The 23,095-nt window shown below is 40.5% G+C and overlaps 1 protein-coding gene across 1 annotated transcript in view; it reads right to left on the bottom strand.

Moving 5' to 3' along the window:
- Window positions 1-10,099: 10,099 nt before the first annotated feature.
- The window catches only part of LOC121298026 (LIM and cysteine-rich domains protein 1-like), a 60,749-nt gene continuing 47,753 nt past the window's right edge, over window positions 10,100-23,095 (bottom strand). Inside the window, exon 5 of the mRNA XM_041224751.1 lies at window positions 10,100-10,120. Coding sequence (XP_041080685.1) covers window positions 10,115-10,120 — 6 coding nt within the window. The 3' untranslated portion in view covers window positions 10,100-10,114. The remainder of the gene's footprint in view (window positions 10,121-23,095) is intronic.

Genomic DNA, 23,095 nt, shown 5'->3' with positions numbered 1-23,095 from the left:
ATCTTGCCTTTACCAGGGGAGACCCTGGGGACCCCTGCTGTCCCCTCTGTATGCACACCACGCAATCAAGCCTTTACCAGGGGAGTCCCTTGGAGACCCCTGCTCTCCCCTCTGTTTGACTCAACCTGCACACCACACAACCATGCCTTTAACAGGTGAGCCATTTGGTGCCCCCTGCACTCCCAACAGTATAACTCACCCTGCACAACACACGGCCATGCCTTTACCACACTACCCTTGAGAAGAATTGCTCACTTCAACCCTTAAAGTCCATTCAAATCCTGGTGGCAGCTGTTAAGGTTCTCTCAAAGCATTATTATAAACTGACCAAACATGGCCAGAAAGAAACATGTGCTCATAATTGATGTTTTTCCTGTGTTTTTTTCTATTCATTATTTGAATCTTGCAGATGGAAACATCATCTTACTGGTGGCAGTTTACAAAAAAGCATTTGGCAACACACAGCCATAATAAATCAACTTGAAAACTATAATGTTTGAAGCTGAAGGTTGAGCTAAAAAAAAAACCAAAAAACAATTCAGCTTGCAACATTTCCAAGACCAAGTTAATTCAAATGAAAGTCATTGTATAAAGAAAATCTTTAGATAAATAGGTTTCAGTTGTTCAGTTTTGAAAGAAACAAGCTTATTTTCAATTTTAAACATAATATCTGGTACTACTTTAGGTTAAAGGAAGCTCCCTGTTTTTATGCTTTATTCTCGGATATTGAGCATGTTTTATTTTGTACGTGTAAGAGGTATTTTGTACGTGTAAGAGGTAATACCCATATAGATATATAATATATTATATATATGATATAATTTTCTATAGTAGGTTCCATATAAGTGTTTGTTGTATGAACCATATAAGCATTGTGGTACTACTGTGGCCACTTTCTTGTGAGACAACGTTTTAAAAAACACACACTTTATACAAGCAACCTTGTAAAAATCATATATGAACTGTAATGTAAATAGGGCCAGTTTCTTATCATTTCACTTAAACAAGACAGCATTGTGTGCACATATGCCTCACACAAGCAAACTCATGTGCATTATATAAGTATTGTGACGAGACGGGTATATGGATAGCCCTTACAAGGATTCCTCAAAAGCAATCACACTGATGTGATTGGCACCAGTGAAAGAAAAGACAGACTGACACACTCAATGAATGCTCAGGCAGTTTATTATTGCAGAGTCCAAAGGGTGTCTGCTTGAACACTGTAAAAGCAGGGAGGGTCACAACAGAGGAGCGCCCCCCTCACGCAGTGACCACTGGCCCTTGTCCCCAAATCACCGCCACCCAGTGTCCCCCCATATTTACACAAGCATACAATAAAGCTGTGAACTATTCTCATATTTTTTAATAATCATTCTAGTGTACTTGTGTTTTGTTTTCACTACAACCAGACTTTTTACTGTATTGCCACTCTTAAATGTCAGCACATAGATTGAAAATATACATTACTTTTTCATAAAGGTGACCAGTTTGCAGTTTTTTATAATGCATTTTAAAACAAATGTTAATATGAAATAATGCTGAATACATAGTCTCTTTGAACCACTGCAAGTATACTCTATACTCATTAAAAATCCACAAAGTCATTTACATTTGCTCATTGTGTTTTTTTTTTGGTATACAAATCCTTATTGGATTGATCTAGTGTACCAGTATATATATATATACTATATAATATATATATATATATATATATATAGATATATATATATATATATATATATGACAAGTCAAAACTTACAATGGCCAGGTAATACACTACCGGTAAGCAGCCCATATATGAGTCAACATATAAAATCCAACATGTCTGCCTTATATGATGAATTTTCCCTTGTATGTGACAACGCTTATACTTGTATTTTAAATTCACAACATATATGCTAAATATGTTATGCATACATAACACAGAAGCAGCTTGTATGATTTGTTTATAATTACATTTTTTCCATATGGGTAAATTGTCTTCTCAGCCCATTGAACTGATGGATAGTCAAGAGGTAAGTATAGGGGTCTTACGCTGATATCAGTATTATTAACTTCTCAGCCACAAAGAGGAGATTAATTACATTCTCCCCCTGCCTCATAAAAGCTCATTTTTGAGTGGAAACACAAGTGCTTGTCCACATAGTCTCAGGGAGGGAGTTTCAATGCCAGGTTTGTGACCGTGCCCCAGAATCTGGACGAACTTTAGAGAATCACGTGTCTCGCAAGGTAGCATACCTGCTAATAAATGACCTGTTTCTACCACAGGGGTCAGGATTCCTTCCAATTGGGCACCACATCAGCCCATTGAATTGAGTGGAATGGAAAGGGCTGGACAGGAACTGCAAACCAGATGATTCAAAGATGAAAGCGCAAGCTCTGTAGTCAAGAGATCAGTAAGTGTCATATGCTGATGTTAGTATTATTAACTCATCAGCTGCTAGGAGATCTATTACAGGGACAAGTTTTCTGGAGAACCTGAAGTTAGAGGAAGCACAGGGTATCACAAGGTCTCGTGAGCTTGTACAGTGTCATCGAAGTGGCCACTCTGCTCTGTGTAGGCCTGTGTGATTCCAGACTATTGCACAGAGAGACACTGGGGGTCAGTGGTGTTCCTAGTACCAGTTCTGTGTTCCATTGCCGGAGCTGCGGGTTCTTCACACAGATTTATTACCCCTCCCCATTCAGGTTAATCAGGTGATACTGGTATTTACGTTAAAAAAACACTTTCTAGTTTAACTGTCTGAACGATATTTATCAAAAGTGATTTTTTTCAGTCTATATAAAGCCAAGATACAGTTTCTTGCAGATTCTGAATACAATTAGAAAAGGAAATAGCTATTCATTTTTAGTAAACAGGTTAAATTATAAAGGAGTCTGGAAAGAGACTTCCCAAGATGTTTCCTTGGAATGAAGAAGGCTGTTCAGTGCCCGGCACTTAGGATTCTCCAAACAAACTCCAAGCAGCTCAAAGCACATAAAGGCCGATTCAGAGAACAATGATAATTAGTCTGTATTGGAGTAACAGAACCCCAAGCTACCCAGGATGAAGATTGAACACACTATAAAAGAAAGATATGAAAATGCATTTGAAGCCATTTACTCTTGTTATTTTTGTTATTATTGAGTGTAAAGGTGCCATGGAATGAAGATCCTATGTAAATTGTAGTTTTGTTAATAAATCACTAATCTGTATAATGACTATGCTTGCTCATTACTCCTCTGCAATCAGTAAACTGCATTCACTGTGGCATGCCCTATTGAATAACATATATAAGACTTCTCGTTGAAGTGATATTCAACATGTATTACTAGATTTTCCTATGGATCTTATGATTGAGTGCTTGAAGTTCTATATGGTCTAGAAATACAGTGTTTGTTTTATGAAAGTTCATAAGCGGTTAATGGAGCTGGGGCAGGTTCCAAAAAAGCTACAACAGATGGTCCAATAATGAGATTGTAGAGTGCTTTTGAAATTGTAATGAAACATTGTTTCAGCATTGCGCTAGAATTCCTAGAATAATTCTGGAACTGTTTGCTTCGGCAATTCTGTGCGCTAGTCAATTTAAAATGTAATATGTCAAATACCTTAAATACTCTTTCAGTCTAAACATGGCTTTGTTATATTTAACCCAGAGTCTTGCCTGTAATAGAAGAATAAATCCGAGTGCAGGTTTGGAGCTTGAAGTATCTTATCGCTTTCCAATGGTCTGGCTCCAGAACTCTGGAATCAGTCGAAATTCCATCACTTTATGCCTTGCTGGAAGTGTAAGTAGTAAAAATAGCAATACAGAGCCAAGCCCTGAACACAAAGTGAATAAAGCTGACATCAGGTTCCACCTCACTGGAGAATGCCGTGCTGCTTAATTAAGCTCCATAAACTCTGAAGATGGTTTCAATGATTTACACACTAGGGGTACCCATTACAAAAAGCAATGATATAGTGAAGCGCACTATATCACAGTAGAAAATCAGTTTGGTTTGTGCAATGTTAGGAATACAGATTTCCATTACATGAGAGTAGATGTTAAGCTTCATGCTGATTTGAACTCTCACCAAGATAAGCACCATCTAAGAAGCAGCTTTGCAGTAAACTAATGTGATCCATCTGCATCCATTTACGTTGTTTTCCATCTGATGATTTAGATCCTTCTGTCTGGTGTTGATTGCTGAAGTGCAATGCTGGCTCTAGGGATGAGCTTATTTTGGCTCCCCAGCACATCAGCACGACAATAATCTGGATTGAGCTAAGTAGGGTACATCTCTGGGATCTTCAAGTGGGCACCTTCCGTCCTCTGTGTTTTGTCAACTAGCCCACGACACCTCAAGAGGGCTCAACAGTGATTTTGGCGTCCCAGCATCACCCCCCTCCTTCCCCCACTCAGCTCAGCCCAGCCCAGCTTACTTACCTGTACATCAGCGTTGCCTTCTTTGTATTGTGCTTGAGATCCCCATCCAGGGTCTCTCCGTCTCAACCACAACCATTGCTGCTCCTTTCTGCTGCTTCAGATAAGTTCTTCACTGTGTGACGCAACTCTTGGCCACTGAACCAGACATTTCTGAGAAAACCGGGTTGTAGAGTGCACCACAAATCCTTGACAACCCATCTCCACTAGGTAAACCCGGACTCTCCATCCTTGTATGTTGTTTCAATTTCAATTATCATTAAAATGACATTAATAGTACATAGTGTGTATAGGGACTTAAATGAACATCTTTTAGATTTCATAAATGGGACATTCTCCGCCATTGGACAAACACGCTATGCTACCTGCTTTTCCATTGGGAGTGTTGTTAACTTCCATGCTTGTGTGATTGCTTGAGTGCTTACTGTCAACTTGTGAATAAAGAACAAGCCCTGGAAAGAAGCCAGGCTCTACCAAGTATAAATGTCCTGTTTTACACCCGTACTTTATGTGTGAATAAAGTCCTTGTCTGCCTTGCCATTGCGCACATTCTGAATTATGTTCTTTTCATTGTTTAATTGGAGTTTCTTAGCCAGCAGTCTGTTTTCTAAGCTGAAACATTTAAATGTACAATACAGTATTTACATTCATGTATTCATTCCAGGAGTGTGGTGCAAGGCAGGGAGCTATGAAAGAGGAATTTTGTAGAACAGAGCTGTGTTTTTTTTGGTCTGCAAGGATTTCTTTATTTAGTTGTATGTGTTTAGGGTTCCCATGTGTGTTCAAGGTAAGATTATATGACTGGTTTCAGTACCTCTGTCTTAATAATTATGGTTTTAAGATACTCTTACTAGCACTTCAATCTCTAATTCTCAAAGAAAACATGAACCTGCCAGCATGTTATATTATATGGATTTGTTTCTATATCCCAGTTTACTTATTTTAGCCAAAACATGAACCTGCCAGCCTGTTATATTATATGGATTTGTTTCAATAATAGACATGCTTATGCCAAGCTTCTTCTTCTTCTTCTTCATTTAGCAGATGATTTTATCCAAAGTGACTTACTGCTGCAGAGTCACTTAAGGACCTTGTTTTTACATCTCATCGAAGGACGGAGTACAAAGAGATTAAATGACTTGCTCAGTGAGTCAGTGGCTCAGATTGAACCAGGAGCTTCCTGGTAATAAGCCCCTTTCTTTAACCACTTTAGCCGCAGAGACAGCAATCCTAACCGTGGCTGAGGTCCTAATTGAGCACCATAGCCAATGGCAGATGGAAATGGATGTTACTGTGGAAGATAGAGATCCAGCACTGGCTATTTGGACGCATCAGCCTAATATAAATGTTGCCATTTCGATGGAAGCGAGCTAAGTAGCCATGTGAGAATGTGTGAAATGCACTGGCTGATTGTCTGTCACTCAGCCCAATCAGATAACGGACCAGGTTCAGTCAGGGTGTCTCTTTCAGAGGAGTTGTTTTCAGCTGGGATAGTGAAATGACTCTCAGCTTGCTGTGCAGTTTGTGTGTGAGTAGCAACTCAAGACCAGAGGAGATTAGCAGCTACACCAGAATGACCATTAACACACGGGGGGGGGGGGGCCTGTTTTAAAATCTGCCAGATTACTCGACAAATTGCAGCTGTGGTCTGTGCAGGTGTGTGCGGGCACTGCTCATTTCAGCTGTTCTTTTTTTGACTAAAGACCAGAGAGAAGGGAATTTTGATTTCCGTAGTAGGTGTTTAAAAGCTTGATTGTAAAACGGATCGGAGACCTTTCCAGGATAGTGTGTGAAAGACCCCTGCAGTTACATTTATATGCAAAAAAGTACCAGAGAAGGCTATAATTGTACTATTTGTCCTTAATCACTACAATTACTCTTATTGTAAAAAAAACAATAAAAAATAAGCTGCATGATACTCTATTATTAATGTTGCTACCCTCATACAGTAATTAGCCTTTTCCTCAATTTTTTTTTTTAAAGAAATCAGCACAACATCTTTCGCCAAACACGGTGCCCACCCCATGACGGTGTAGATTCACGTATACACGATTCTTGTTCGATTATAAAATTCTTCAATTAGGTTCAGCTAGGTACAGTTGCCCACCAGGAATCATAGCATTTATTTACCTGGGCAGTCGAATGACTGACATTGATAGCAGAAACATGATATACAGCTTTACAGGACAACTGAAGAAGACTGGGGGTCTGAGTGATAGGTGCAAACAGCAGTAAACTGTCAATGGATACATCTGCATGAAAAGGGAGATATCTTGGCTTCTTTGTTAACCTAGTGTGATACTTTCACATGCTAAGGCTAACAGAAAAACCTCATTGAAGTCTGGGGGAAATGGTAAAGACATTAGAAATTGATTTTCAAAAGCCACCCATTAGTGAACACTGTATAAACAGTTCTTTACAACACTTCTTCTAATGGATTAATTTTCATGCTTTCAGGTTCAAGGACTTGGGTGTACAGTTCAAAGTCTAACAGTACCATCACTAGTACTGCTGGCTGTCTTAGTCTTTGTGGCCAGATTTCTATTACATGAGATTAGGTCTTATTTTTTTATTATTATTATTATTATTATTATTATTATTATTATTATTATTATTATTATTAATTAGCAAACACCCTTATCCAGAGCGACTTACATTTGTTACAAAATACCACAATACAAAATATCACAATACAAAATATCATATTACAGATAAGAGCAGTTCTAAAATACTAAATAAAAGCAAATTCAAATTAGAGAAAAAAAAATACAGTAAATAATTACATTTGAGAGCGATTTCGGCTAAGAGCAGTTAAACGTATAGTTTAAGTTTACTTATATGTGCTTATAAGAGTAAATCCCATTAAGAGCAAGTAGTGAGTACAATAAACAGATAAGAATGATTTCAAAGAAGAGCAATTACAAACAACGTGAATACGGTTACCTTTAGGAGTAAAATCATGTACAAAATACAGAAAATATACTTTATAAATATTGGACTCTGTATTCGGCAAGATAAAATGAGATAGTAGTGGTGGGAACCAACCAAGACATAGCTTCACTGTAATATATGAGCCTTCAGTGCTTTTACTTCACCAGGTAATGTGGATATCCTATTGGCCCAGTGTTGGTGGCTAAAGTTTAATGTTGGCCATTGATCAGCCTATTTGTAGCCTCCCTAGCAGCTCAGCATTGCAGCCACCTGGAATGGACTGGAATGTACTGGGTGGGGCACTTTGCAGGGTCATCGGGTGGGCACCTCCCGTCTTCAGTGTTTCTAGCTAGCCCGCGACACCTCAGGAAGGCTCAACAGTGATGCTGGCTTCTCATCACCACTCCCTGCCCAGTTTACTTATTTTAGCCATCAATTCATTTTCACTGCTGTTAACATCATCCTTCACCTCTCTTTTGAGGTCCCCAGTTAACCTCTTTTCTCATCAACCAGAGCCAGTTGCTATTTCTCTCTGCCTCCTGGAACAGATCCTTCTGTACACGGCACAACTCCTGTCCACTGAATCCAGTATCTCTAAGAAGCCGGATCATGGAGTATGCAGTGAATTCCTGAATTCAAACCTTTTCTGGATAAACCCAGGCTCTCCACCCCCACTTTTCCACCTCAGTGGCTAACTCAGCATGTCAGAGTTTCTTCCTTTCGTATACCTCATCATGGAATTCTCCCATGGCACTGTTAGCTCCACCAGGAGAACAAGGCGTGCTGAGACTGACCACAAGACAATGTCAGGTTGAAGGGTTGTTCTCGGTTGGGAAAATAAGGCATTGACCAACATCTTCCACTCTCTAGCAGCCTCCAATTCTTCCAAGTGAATCTTAGTTCTAATAACCTTCCCTGTTGCTCTCCTGGACGGGGGAATGTTGTTTGTTTGCAGCTATTGCTAATACTGGTGGTGAGCTGTTGATCTTATTATGCCATTCTTCCAGTGCTTATGCCAAGCATCGCAGCACCTGGTCATGACGCCAAGTGAAGCAACCCTGGCTCTGAGCCACCTTACATCTTGTAAGAGTGTGGGTCAGGGTAATCAATGATTAACACAAAGGACATGCAGGGTTCTCTCCTACCGACACATTCAGGTTCTGCGCTGATGGAAGAACATCATATGCAGATCTGATCAGGAAACTGATCCTCCTCTGTTCCATTGTCCACAGGTCTCTCCAGCCAATCTTATGCTGTTCCACATTCTCCCACCTTCTCTATTCTCCCTGCCAGCCTGGGACACCACTGTGACACTCCTTAACCTCTCTTCATGCTTTTACACTTCAGTGACTACCAACTTCCTCCTTTCAGCTGGAGCTGCTTTGTGCCTCTCGGGGGAGCCAGACTGAGACCCTCCTTTCAGCTGGAGCTGCTTTGTGCCACTTTGGGAGCCGAGCTGAAACCAAGGCTTCCTCTTCCCTGTTGTACTTGCCCCATGATATCACTGAAATACTTCCATAAAATACCTGGCATGCAGTACCGTTCTCCTGCAGGTCCTGGGTCTTTTCACCTCAGCAGTGTCTTTGGGGTCAAATCATCTTACTGGTTGCAAAGCATGTCAGTCATCAGGGGAAGCCTCTGGTTGGTTATTGATAGGGAAAAAAGCCCTGATGGGTTGGAGACGATTTCACTCTCGCTGAAGCAAGGTTTGCAAACAAAGATAACTTTAACCTAGAGAGTACCAGATATCATGTTTTAAAATTTAAATACATGTTTGCACTAACATGTGTTTCTTTCTAAACTCAACATTTGAGAACCTTTATTAATTATATAGCACCTTTCATAGTGGACCACCATCACACAGAGGTATGCTGTGAATGGTGCATTATATATAGAGTTGCTTACAATAGAACACTGCAGGATGGAACACAAGGAGGTTAAGTGACTTGCTTAGGGTCACACTGTGAGTTAGTCAGTGGTAGAGGTGTGATTTGAACCAGAGACCTTCTGGTTACAAACCTTGGTCTTTAACCACTGGACCACACTGCCTCCCCTATTCATGGCCTGGATGTATTGAATTATTTAATCAGCTGTAGTCCCTTGTCAGACATGTAAAATACCTTGTTGATCACATGAACAATAAACGACAAAGTTAATTATATTTCCTTCATATTCCTTGTCATTTTGAAAACCCAAACTATATAGGTCTGCTTGACTTATTTTCTTAGCTTATTTCTGTTTGTTTAAAATCTATTGCAATCACTTCTGTGCCTTTTAGTCAAGCACATGTTGCTTCTATTTTAGTCTGCTAGGGCTTCCAAGTTGTTGTTTTTTTGTCAATCAGAGGAAATTAGCTACATTGTCCCCAGAGGGGGGGGGGGGGGGGGGGGGGGGGGGCTGGCAGAATATCAATAAACGCTTTTATAAAAAGGCTCTTTCTTTGCCAGGCGCGGTGTGCCTGGGTCTGGTTAGGCACACATGGGTCTCTGTTTTCAAGAAGCCCTTTGTGTCACTGCCTCCAGGACCCCTGAAGGGATATATTAGACCAATAAAGAGAGCAGCCCGTCCAACACTAACACTAAAGTGTAGATTCGTTTCTGTTTATTTAAAGTGACACAGGCAAATAAACTGGACAACTGGCTCGAAACGTCCTGGATAAAAGACTCCCTGGAGAAGCTTGTTTGTGGAGTGTTTGTTATTGTTGCCTCAAACACTAGCAACTTTGTATAACCCTGTCATTTATTACAGCTACTGGTGCCCCTGGGCAGTCATCCTTAAATCTGTAATTACAAAGAAAGGCTGTGAAAATATTTGTAGCTGGGCAGGTATTTAATGAAATGTGCATAAAACAGGTTTTGGAGACAGAAAAAACATTCCTCCTCTGCCATGGCTGTAAATTCAAAATTAGAGCAGAAAAAAGTAAATCACCACAACCTACATCCTCTGTTTGCGTATGGAAACATGCAGGATAGACAGACAGATGCCTGCCTGAACCCCAGCGTTAGATACTATTACCTGCGTTAAAATTCTTTATAAGTTTTATTATAACGATAATCAGTTTCTATTTGTAATCCATAACCACTAAACACTCAATAGGGCTGAATTTAGAAATACTAAAAGAAACTGACTAAATTCAATGGTAAATATTTTGACGAGGAGTCTTTTTCAATGTCTTCAATGAAATACTACAAGAAAATTAATACATTCAGTGACAAATATTTCACCATTTCAAAAAGTCTTTCTCAATTTCTTCTAATCAAAATGTTTATTATTGAATTGATTATGCTTCTTTTATTATTTCATTGAAGACACTGAAAAAGACTTCTAGACTAAACATTTGGCATTTAATTTATTATGTTTCTTTTAGTATTTTTTGGATCTTTGTTAATATGTAACAATGTGACATGCAGAGAATGTCCTCAGCAAGCTTTATAAATGTATATGGATAAGATTATACTATACATTTACCATCATTTGCCATGTTTTAATATGCTTTACCACCCCTCTCTGGGCTTTGCAGTGCTTAGCTATGCTTTACCATGCTGTCACTATAAGAAACCTTCGTGAGCTGGTGGCCAGCGCACAGCTGTCTTTAGAATTGTGCCCTTATCCAGCCCCAAGTCTCCTGAACCAGTAAGACCAGTTGAAAACCAGCAAACCACCAGCTCTGACCAGCATTCACCAGTGCTACTCATGGCTACTGTTACTTTGTTTAGCATAATTTAACTTAACTATAGAACTAAGAAGAAATTGAAACTCAGGGAAACTGTCTGAATAACTTGCCTTTTATTCTAAATGTAACAGTATCTATCCATATTGAGATGGGCTAGGTTTGTACATTTTCAAGTGAAGCAATGAAGAAATGCAGTCCATTGTCTTAAAAAAGGAGCATATGTCTTTTATTTTTAGCATGACGATGGCGTTTGTATAATATCTATTTTACTAAACATTTAACAGATCAAATTATAGTAGATTGCCGCTTCTAATTTTTGGTGGAGCAAATTATGCTGAACAAGAGATGCCACTATTTTCTTTTTTTCCATTTCTGGAAACAATTAAGTAGTCCTTTTCTTCATGATCACAGTTACATATTTTTCTGAGTTAACAATGGGCTTTATGTACTGTAATCCATGCATGTCTCAGCAACCTGAAAGCATAAGGCTCACATGATGCTTTGGCATGGTAAGTAAGACTCCACCCTGTTACACTGGTCCTGTAATTGGGACCTCATAGATTGGCTACAGCCCAACACTGCGGTTACAGGGAGAGAGTTGTGAGATGCATTGCTCTTACGGATTCTGACCCCTGTTGGTGAAATTAGATGATGTTAAAAGCTAATGCCGACAAGTTTGACTCTTAAGTTAAGAAATTCACTAGCAGAGTGCATGGTCGTGGTGTAACACCAACCGATAAATCTTTACTTCTACAGATTTAAGTAACAGCAAATCTGTATGCTTCAGTGTACTCGGATATGCAAACATATATGGATCCTTATATTACCCTGGAAAGCAGAATAGCATCCTGTGTGTACCTGAACATTGTTTCTCAAATCTCAAGACAGACGTTATTCACCTAACTAGCTACACCATTAGATGGAAGGAAATGCAAATGGATGGAAACGCAGATGGATCACATTAGTTTACTGTAAAGTTATGTCTTAGTTGGTGCGTATCTTGGCGAGAGCCGAGACTAAAATTAGCATGGAGTTTTAACATCTACTCTCATGTAATGGAAATCATGAAGATCTGGACACATCCAGTGACTGTAGTGAATAGTGCAGCTGGTAACAAGGGGAAGACCTTGTGGCAGTCTGGAGAGACAGGAGGAAAGAGACCCCATTGGGGCTGGCAGGGGTTAGCTACCCTGGTCGGCAGTATCCAGCTCTCTGTTTTCAAGGGGACAGGATGCTGGAGACAGCCGCCCAAAACGTCTAAGAAGTTAAAGAAAAAAATACCCCTAGAGTCTGCAAGAGTGGAAGATGACTCAATGTTAGACAACACGATTAATGACTTAGGGAAGGAAATGGCTATGAAAATGGAGAGTACTTCACAAAAGACTAGTTCAAGATCTGCAGTTAGCAAAGACATGGAACTCCAGGTTTGTGTCTGCGGCTGGAGCAAAGTGACAATGGTTAGGGGTTTGAAGATTCATCAAGGGAGAATTAAATGCTCAAGGTAGAAGGGACAAGGGCCTCACATTGATCAGTACTTCTTACGAAGTCAGTCAAGTCAGTCGAATGAATTCCAGCGACAGGAAGCAAACCACAGTTCACAGGATATCAGCATCCATTATAGATGTGAAGGGAACTTGCATGGATACAACTAGTGATGAGCCTAATGATCCTTGTGTGCGAACCCAGTCAGACAAGCCAGTGTAAGAGAGAAAAGATCCTCAACGGGCACAAACCTGGAGTTAAATGGCCAAGAACTTGTGAGAAAACTGTGGGACACAGTAAACATGGATCTTTGTGTTGGAAAGGTTAAGTGGAACAGTTGAAAAGAAGCTGGATATATTTGGGGACATCATCCACGCATATGGAATCAAAGGAGGTGGCACTAAATCTGTTACAAAGGGTCATAAAAGATAAGCTTGCAACATTGCGCAGAGCTGAGCACCTATAGAAATGCTGCAAAAAGGAGCGTGCAAGAATTAACTTTTTATAAAGACCCATTCAAATTTGTAAAGAAGTTATTTACCAGTGAGAAAAATGGCATACTAAAAGCATCGAAGTTTGAGCTGGAGAGATATTTTGAGGAAACACACAGTTTCAAAAAAGCTGGAGCCTATATCAATTCTTTCAGACATCCCACCTATCAATCCACCAGAATACCAAATGGAGGACTGTGCACCTAAGTGGAAAGAAGTAGAGCAAGCTATGAAAAAAGCAAGGGCATCATCATCTCTGGGGCCTAATGGAGTTCCGTACAGAGTATACAAGAGTGCTTCTGGAGTTCTACGAAACTTGTAGAAATTGATGAAAGTGGCATGGGAAAAACAGGTTGTACCATGAGCATGGTGCTGAGCAGGTGGGGTCTTTATACCAAAAGAAAAGGATTCTACAAGCATCAGTCAGTTTCACCCTATTTCCCTGTTAAATGTGGAAAGCAAGATTTTCTTCAGTATTATTGCTCAGAGATTGTCAGCTTACCTATTGAAGAACTGCTTCATTGACACTTCAGTTGCAGAAAGCCGGTATTTCAGGTTTCCTAGAGCACATCGGTTTGATCTGGCAGCAAATTCAAATAGCTAAAAAGGAGAGGAAGGCGCTCCATGTGACATTCCTGGATTTAGCTAATGCATGTGGTTCAGTACCACGTGAGCTTCTTGAGCAGCATTTGATTTTTTTAGTGTACTGATGACGATAAGAAATTTAGTGAAAGCCTACTTTGGAGATTTGCAATTTTGTTTTTCAACTTCAGAATTCAGCTCTACATGGCAATGCCTAGAAGTTGGAATAATGACAGGATGCACCATTTCTCCACTGGCTTTTACCATGGCAATGGAAGTAATTATTAGGGCATCAAAATGGTTAGTGGGAGGACAGTGCTCGGCTGGTGGAATGCCACTACCACCAATTCGAGCACACATGGATTACATGACAACCATGACTACACCAGTAGCCTGCACTAATCGGTTATTGGGCAAATTAACCAATAACATTGGGTATGAATTAAATGGAATAGGACGGAGGGGGGTGATGCTGGGATGCCAGAGTCACTGTCGAGTCCACTTGAGGTGTCGTAGGCTAGCTGACAAAACACCAAGGATGGAAGGTGCCCACTTGAAGACCCCAGATATGTACCCTACTTAGCTCAATCCAGACGGTTGTCATGCTGAGGCGCTGGGGAGACTGCAATGTGGTTGATCCCTGGAGCCAGCACCGCAGCCGTTGTGTGTGCTGATGCGCCAGGGAAGGAAAATAAGCTGATCCCTGGAGCCAGCATTACACTTTAGCCATCAACATCAGACAGAAGGCTATCTATATAATCAGAGGGAAGGAAACGCAAATGGATGGAGATGCAGATGGATCACATTACTTTACTGTAAAGCTACGTCTTAGTTGGTGCTTATCTTGGCGAGAGCTGAGTCTAAAGTCAGCATAAAGTTTTAACATCTACTCTCATGTAATGGAAATCAGGACAGCACACTCCTTGCATCTCATTCTAATTGAGCATCTGAGGGATGAACTTGACTGCCCAGCCCACTGCATTGGCCACGTTCCTAGAGGAATGTAGGCCACAGTGACTCCAGGCCAAACCGGCAAACGACAAGCCAAACCAACTGTCTTCAAAAACATATCAATGACTTTAATGAGCAGACCATCTCACAAAAGCAATGCTACCTCTAAAATATTATTTGTTTTATAGGGATATTGAATGGAGTGCTTATTGCCTCAATCCAACCCTTCTTTACTAAGTGTACTGGCACCCTGTGATGGGGAGCCCCAGCCCTATGTATATATTGCGTGCAATTTTTATGATTTATTATATTATTATTATTATTATTATTATTATTATTATTAGTAATATATATATATAAGTTGGTCTCATAAAGTGTAGCTGCTGTGGATGGGGTTGAATCCCCATCCCTGTAAAGTTTGTGCGAATGTGTCTGGAGCCTTAATAAGGTCATTTTTAATAGGTAATTAAGGCTCCAGCACCGATATAAAAGACCCACTCCAAACTCATTATTCAAAGGGTGTTGGAGAGTGGAGAACGAATGAGGAGTTAGGAGGTAAATGTATTAACTAGAGATACGAATTGCTAGACGTGCACCTGCAAAATACTACTCGTTACTGTTATTATTTACTTGTTTGGCCAATGCGCCTTTCTGTTTGTGTAGTTTTGTGTTTGTTTAATACATTTATTTTCTATCATTTAATAAAATACTGAGCATCATAGCGTCCCAGTTTCGCCCCGCTACTTCTGACTTCTAGTCTGTCTGGTCTGACATCACCCCTGCAGCCATCCTGTTTACACACCCCAAATGTTACCAATTTACTACCAATGCGGAATATCTGTATGAGTCATTTGTTCTGTATTTTACACACAAAATGGATCTGCAATGGTGACTGCCCACGGAGGTATCATACTGAATGTTGTACTTGTTACAGAAACTCCTTTTCTGGGGTAAGCATGGTAATATCCCACCCAGTCTTTCTGCATTGGTAGAAGGGTTAGCTAAAATGCGCAACAAGCCAGCAAGGGAGTCCCAATAATATACATACACTCACACACAGACACTTGGTAGGGTACCACATGTCTTTGCTTGAATCTGTGTATACGTGCTGTTGTTTGTGTCACATCCCAAGCAACATCCTAAGCATTCTAAAGCCCAGGAAGACAAAGCATATTAAAAACATGGCAAACCATGGTAAACTATGATACACGCAAAAGTGCAAATATCCTGTGTATAGGGCAGTCATGAAACCTCATAAAGCTTTACCTGCCATTAATGCCTCACAGCATGTAGTCCAGCTAACCTCAAATGATTGGATTGCTGCTGAAGCCTATCAGCAGCCTCAAAGCCAAGGGAGTAGGCTGCTGGAGGGCTGATATCTGAATAGAGAGAGCAAGCTGGCACAAGAAACACAAGCACTCCACGCCTTTTTATCAATGTTGTTAAAAAACTGTGGGATTCAGGAAATGACTCGTACGCCTTTGAAGAGTAGGCTACCCTGGCTTTGAGACTGAAGGGTTGGTGATGTAATCAAGGAGGAGAAGCAGCTTTACAAGCCATCGATGAGCTCATGCTACAATCAGTGCTTCATAGAAACCTCTGCAGGTCCTTCAGATTGAACGATGGACTTGGGTTCGGCCTGTGTTTTCACCAAGAATGGTCTGGCAATGTTTAGACATAGCACTATATAACACAATTTTTGTTCCTGGGTAGTAAGTGTTATTTCCTAATTGCTTATGCCTCAAAAGTATAGAAAATGGCTATTATTCCCCACAAACTTTGCTTTTGTGACCAGGACAGTGATATTTTGAAATTTACCTATTTCCAATGAGAAAACGGTCTTTTCGTTCACATAAAGTCAGAAAAAACATCATATGAATCCAAATTAACATGTATTTATACTAAAGTAATACAAAAATGACTACAAAAGATTTAGAAGCGAGTAGTTTTTCGGGATTTACGATTATACTGTAAATCACTTTCACGAATCAGCCCCCAAATGTAGTCTCCCATCATGTTCTCATCATACTGTCCTTGGTAGCGGCGTTCAAAGTCCAGTATATCCTGGTGGAAGCGCTCGCCTTGCTCCTCCGAGTACGCTCCCATGTTCTCCTTGAATTTATCAACATGAGCATCAAGGATATGGACTTTGAAGGACATCCTACAGCCCATTGTGCGTTAGTTCTTCACCAGAGTCTCAACCAGCTCCACATAGTTTTCGGCCTTGTGATTGCCCAGGAAGCCCCGAACCACTGCGACAAAGCTGTTCCAAGTCGTTTTCTCCTTACTAGTGAGCTTCTTGGGGAATTCATTGCACTCCAGGATCTTCTTTATCTGTGGTCCGACGAAGACACCGGCTTTGACCTTTGCCTCGGACAGCTTAGGGAAGAAGTCTTGAAGGTACTTGAAGGCTGCCGACTCCTTATCTAGAGCTCTGACAAATTGTTTCATAAGGCCCAATTTGATGTGCAGTGGTGGCATCAGCACCTTCCGGGGGTCCACCAGTGGCTCCCACTTGACGTTGTTCCTCCCCACAGAGAACTCGGTCCGCTGTGGTCAGTCCTGCCTGTGGTAATGCGCCTTGGTGTCCCTGCTGTCCCAAAGGCAAAGATAGCAGGGAAACTTGGTAAAACCGCCTTGGAGACCCATCAGGAATGCCACCATTTTGAAGTCTCCTATGACCTCTCAGCCATATTCATCATACTTCAAGGCGTCCAGCAAGGTCTTGATGCTGTTGTAATCCTCTTTGAGGTGCACCGAGTGAGCCAGGGGAAGAGACGGGTACTTGTTACCATTATGGAGCAGCACGGCTTTGAGGCTCCTGGTTGAGCTGTCAATGAAGAGGCGCCACTCATTCTGGTTACAGGCGATTCCGATTGCCTCGAACAGACTGGTCACATTGTGGCAGAAGCAGAGCCCATCTTGACGGGTGAAGAAGCTGGAAAAAGGTTGGTGACGCTTCCTCTGATCTGCAACTTGCACCCTTTCATCCAACAAGTTCCACTGCTTGAGCCTAGACGTCAAAAGCGCGACATTGGACTTGGTGAGACCAAGATCTCTAATCAAGTCATTGAGGTCTTTTTGGTTGGGGCAGTATGGGTTTCTCTCCTCAGCTCCACCTCTGAAATTGTCATCTGGATCTACAACGTCTTCCTCGCTCTCTGACTTGCTGCTCTCTCCCCGGAGGAGTGGGTACGGGGAGCTCGTGGCAGTGTGGCACCGTGTGATGGATGAAGGAAGGTCCGGATACATGATAGCAGGTGTATTCTTGCCAGTCCGACGTTTGGAAGGGTCCACCATGCAGAAGTAGCAGTTGCTTGAGTGGTCAGTGGGTTCCCGTCAAATTCTTGGGATAGCGAACTTCGTGGCTCTCTTTTCCCCTCTGTACCATCCTACAAAAATACATTTATTTCACCCATGACTAATGTGTAAGAGATTCTCGTTTTTCTCATCATTTTTCATATACAATATATTTTTTCAATAACATTGAACCTTGTAAAACATTTTAAAATTAAAAACTTTTACAATTTTAAAAATTTTATAACATAAAATTCCGAGCAACAATTCTCCATCTTACCTTCCAGAGTTTTTTTTTTGCAGTGCTCGCAGGTGAAATGAGGTGCCCAAGGTTTGTCTTGATCCCCAACAGGCATGCCGAAATATGCCTTGTAGGCCTCACACATCTTAGCAGATGCTTCCATGGAGTACTTTTTCGCTCTTGTCTTGATAAATTGGCCGCAGACAGAGCAAAATGCGTCTGCCGGATGCTTGCAGCCTCTTGATGCCATCTCAGAAAAATGCAGATATGTATCCACATAGGCAGCTGGAACTAAACTGAACTGGTGGGCTTAAGTCCCCTGTATTTATACTACTATTTATATTACTAGAAAGTTCTAGAAAGCTCTAGAAATTACTCCAAGTTTACTCAGCACTGAAGCTATCTGGAATGTTCTGGAAAATAGGTAAATTTCAAAATATCACTGTCCTGGTCACAAAAGCAAAGTTTGTGGGGAATAATAGCCATTTTCTATACTTTTGAGGCATAAGCAATTAGGAAATAACACTTACTACCCAGGAACCAAAAAAAAAAAAAAAAAAATTGTTACACGGTGTAATAAATCACTGTTTAACTGGAGTCAGTCAATGCCAACCAGTGGTCCTCTCCACTTGACCAGCTCAGACTTACATGGGACTTTTACAAAATGTATTCAATCCTATCCATATAATTACATTACCAGTAACTGCAACTGCATCTACTTCCATTGCTTAGGCAATAGTGGTTACACAAGTGTAATAGGGGTGGGCTTCAGAAATCTTTCATTTTGTTTTTAAAGCTCTGGATCTCTTGAAATACTGAAGCAATCTATGTTTGACTTTTGACAGGTGCAAGATGTGGCATGATATACTAATAAGAAATAACAAAATAAAGAAAACTAGACAGTTTGTCTTGTAACCTGCACTGACCTTGGGGTCAGAAAGCATGATGAGGTGATACAGTTTAGAGAAGTGCTTGTAGAGGTCAACATGGAGAGTTACTGGGTGTCATTCACATGCGTGAAACTGTTATGCTGTGTGAGCACGTACTTCAGGACAGATGGACAGGCACCTCCTCTACATTCCCAGATTCTGAAACTCATTGTAACAATATAGTAATCAAGTTTGATCAACATTGCATAAGAAGTTCTCTAAACATAAGTCAAAACGTAAAGTTTAGTTAACATGGAGTAGTTCAAGATTAATACTAGTCTGTGCAATCAGCCCTTTGTGTGATATATTACGTAACATATGTATTATTATTGGATAAAAATGTGTGATATCTATGCGTATTTAAAGATAGACGGACAGTGCCTGCTTACATAACCCCAAACTTTTAGACATCTCCTCTATATCCTGATTGCTGGGGATGTGCATCATAAAAACTTGGGAGATGTAAGACAAACCCTGAAAGCAGCTAAAATACAGTGAAATTGCAGTTTATGTGCATGTGGTAATGGGGTAAAATGACACAATTTCCACACTAATGATTCGCTGTTGTGTGCGGTGATGATGTAAGCAGTGATTCAACCAAGGCACCAAAGTGGAGCAAGAGATGATCTAAATGTACGATGCATCATTCATCACTCAACACAGGGCTTTCTTAGTTTCTTGCCCACTGATGCCACGTTTGAGACTCTCGCCCTGTTGATTAATGATGTAACTAACAGCAGAGTCTGGGAGGCTGTCACTGTTATGTATTTCATTATGCACTGTTTGTTATGTCTTGAGGTCTGGATGTCTGGAGAGACTTCACATCACTAATGCAGGACTTGAAACTCCCACTAGCCCTGCACCCGGTTCAGGGTTGTAGAACTACCTTCAATAAAGTATAAGTTTTCAAATGATCAGGAGCCAGGAGTTTTATGTTAAACGCATTAATCCTTCCTTATAGCTGCATAAACAAGTCCTATTAGCAGATTCACCAGGGGCCTAACGGTTCAAACTCCTGCCACCTTCCTGGACAGTTCAATAATATACCTGAACAAGCTCTGAAACCTAGGATTGGGTGCTAGGCTAGAGCACGGGTATTACAAGATACAGCCGCTAATGACTTGTGTTATTACTGTTTTTATTCCTAACAAATGTGTTAATCATTTACTTGTAGAGTATTTTTTTACATGTAGTAATGATAGTCTAAGGGCCCTATTCAGCAAACACAATCACAAACACAAGCTAATGCGGAACACTGAGCTGTGACTGCCCATCACTGCGCTTGAGAATGTAGCTGTGATTTAGCAGCCAGGTTTATGTCTGTGCCGACATGTGCCAAACTAATAGTGGACATTGGGAGGAAGAACCATGTCCATTTCTTGACTGGTCTCTTTGAGTCAATTAAACACAGTTTAATTGAACAGGGCATTGTTAGAACAAGCCTCCATTGAAAACACCTACTGCTTTAGGAAACCCAACATCTAAAAATACACTGCGCTTTTTAAAAGGTATAATAACTATAAGAAAACTAAACCAAAAAAAAGGTCAATCACCCCTATCTTCAAAACACTCAATCAGAATACACTAAGGAAGAACTATACAAAACTAATAGACAGAATTTCTGTTAGGAATTTGAAATGAGAGAAAAGAAGAAACCAGGCACTGACTTGTTTTGACAAAAGATTAACTCAATACCGGGTGCTGCAGAGATACAAACCAAATCTTCATGAGGTTAGGAGATGATGAGCAAAACCAATAAGGAACTGCTCTAAGTGAAGTAGGCAAACAGTGTAACAGGACCCTAAAGAAGGCACTGGACGAGAAGTTTATCAACTTGACTTGGTTTCTTCCAGTTTTACTACTGAATTCTGATTTAGCGTTTTGAACATGGATTTACTCTTATGCTCTTAGTCCAGGAGCTGTGATAAAAACTTCTCTGACTGCCAACCTGGGAGCTCCACATTTTGGATTGTCTTTGCCAGTGAGATGCTACAATATCTCCAGTCAGGTGCAGCCATTTCCAGAGATAATAATACAAATGTAATAATAATAAAATAACAAATTGAAGAAGTTTGTTTTATTCCTGCACACAAATCTACATAGATAAATGCCACGGGTCACAGTGACCCGAAGCATCTTATTTGTATAACTGACCTGTTCTAAAAAAAATCAACATCTCAAAGGTTCTGTTTTCTGTATATAAGTTCATGACTCCAACTTAGGAAAAGTCATAAAATATTATACAGAAAATGAAAAGAAAAATAGCATTTAAGCTAACTGGAAACTAGAAGCGGGTCAAACAGACCCGAAACCTAATAGGAGGGTTAAATGTTCAACCCTCTCTCCTCGCTTCACCTTTGTTTATACATTTGACACATTGGGTTTATACACTGGGACCGAGTGCTCCAGTCTAAATCACTCCTTTAAACCTGGCAAAGGCTAGTCGAGACCTGTCAAAACACCTGGAAAATGTGCTTACAGTGTCAAGGTTAACAAAGGAGGCTTTAGTTTGCTAGACCACTGTATACCTCAGGTATTTGACATATAGCTTATAAGAATATCCAACTGGCTAATTGAAACACATGGTTTTTAGCACATGGGCCACTTCAATCCCTGACACTGTTGCAGATGCTCTAGAATTCATAGTGTAGAAAAAGCTTGCAAGCCTTGAGGCGCTTCTCTGTATTCTTCATGAATTAATAGATCATAGACTGAAACCTGAATGCGCCATTAAGAAACACTTACAGAGGCATTTAGGTAACTTAATGGCTGGTAAATCTTGAATTACCTATTTTGACCTTAGGTAGTCCAAGATTAGTGCTAATTGGGTTCTTTGAAACCAGTTGTAAGTATATTATGCTAAACCATTTTTTTCCCCAACTGTCCATCACAGTTCTGTTAAATACTTTATTATATATGAATTACAGTTTCTGGAAATCATAAACCATGATACTAACCTTCAGAACTGCAAGCTAATAAGTCAATGAGGTAAATGTTAAATTCAGTGCTACTGTTTCAAATTCCTGGGGGAATTAGCGCTCTCATGAGAAAGGTGTATTTGCATCTTTGGGAATTTTAACCATCAATCTCATACACTGATTGCAAATGTTATGTGACCCCCCCACCAGACCTACATCAGCTATGTGAGAGTTTCTGTGCAACTATTCAGCAACAATCATGGATAAGCAGAAGATGATAGTGGCTCCCTCAGTGGCTGCATTGAACAACATGTCCATCAAGACAGTCTCCCAGGTGTTGCAATGGAAAGCACAACATGTGCAATGTACCTCAGATACACATTGTGGGATTCAGTTGCATGCTGCATTTTTACATTTTAATGTGACCTGTTTATAGCTAGCGCCATGATTCATTCTGATTTTCTGTTTGCAAGGGATCATGGTATTTTAAAAAACTTGTCTTGCTGACAGACCCTTTTAGAAACCTAAAGGAGTTGACAAAGTAACCCTCATCAAGCAGAGCACAGAAACCAGGGCCAGAGGACACAGTGTAACCCTCGCCAAGCAGAGCACAGAAACCAGGGTCAGAGGACACAGTGTAACCCTTGCCAAGCAGAGCACAGAAACCAGGGCCAGAGGACAAAGTGTAACCCTCGCCAAGCAGAGCACAGAAACCAGGGCCAGAGGACAAAGTGTAACCCTCGCCAAGCAGAGCACAGAAACCAGGGCCAGAGGACACAGTGTAACCCTCGCCAAGCAGAGCACAGAAACCAGGGCCAGAGGACACAGTGGGACATTGAGTGGAGACAGACTTAGGACGAAGGTAGGAGGCACTTTTTTTTTTTTTTACACAGAAAGTGGTGAGTTTATGGACAGTGTCTGTGCTGAATCTATGAAAAACTAACGAGTCAAAAAAAAACCAAAACAAACAAAAAATGAAATGTTTTTCATCTTAAGTATCAGCTTGTTTTTGCCATAATTCCAAGTACAGCTTTTCTTCAAATAAACCTCATTTCCAAACACTAAAAGACCTCCTGCAAACAAATCACTGACAGTGGACATTGGTTTTAAAGATAGTGTTTTATACAATTGCTTGCAAGATTAAACAACTACCATTAACACAATAAAGCTAATTTTAGTAACTATCAGAGC

Source organism: Polyodon spathula, chromosome 23 (assembly GCF_017654505.1).
Source record: "Polyodon spathula isolate WHYD16114869_AA chromosome 23, ASM1765450v1, whole genome shotgun sequence".
Taxonomy (NCBI): domain Eukaryota; kingdom Metazoa; phylum Chordata; class Actinopteri; order Acipenseriformes; family Polyodontidae; genus Polyodon; species Polyodon spathula.
Note: the sequence above shows the minus strand (reverse complement) of the source record. Positions and strands in the feature narration are given on the sequence as shown.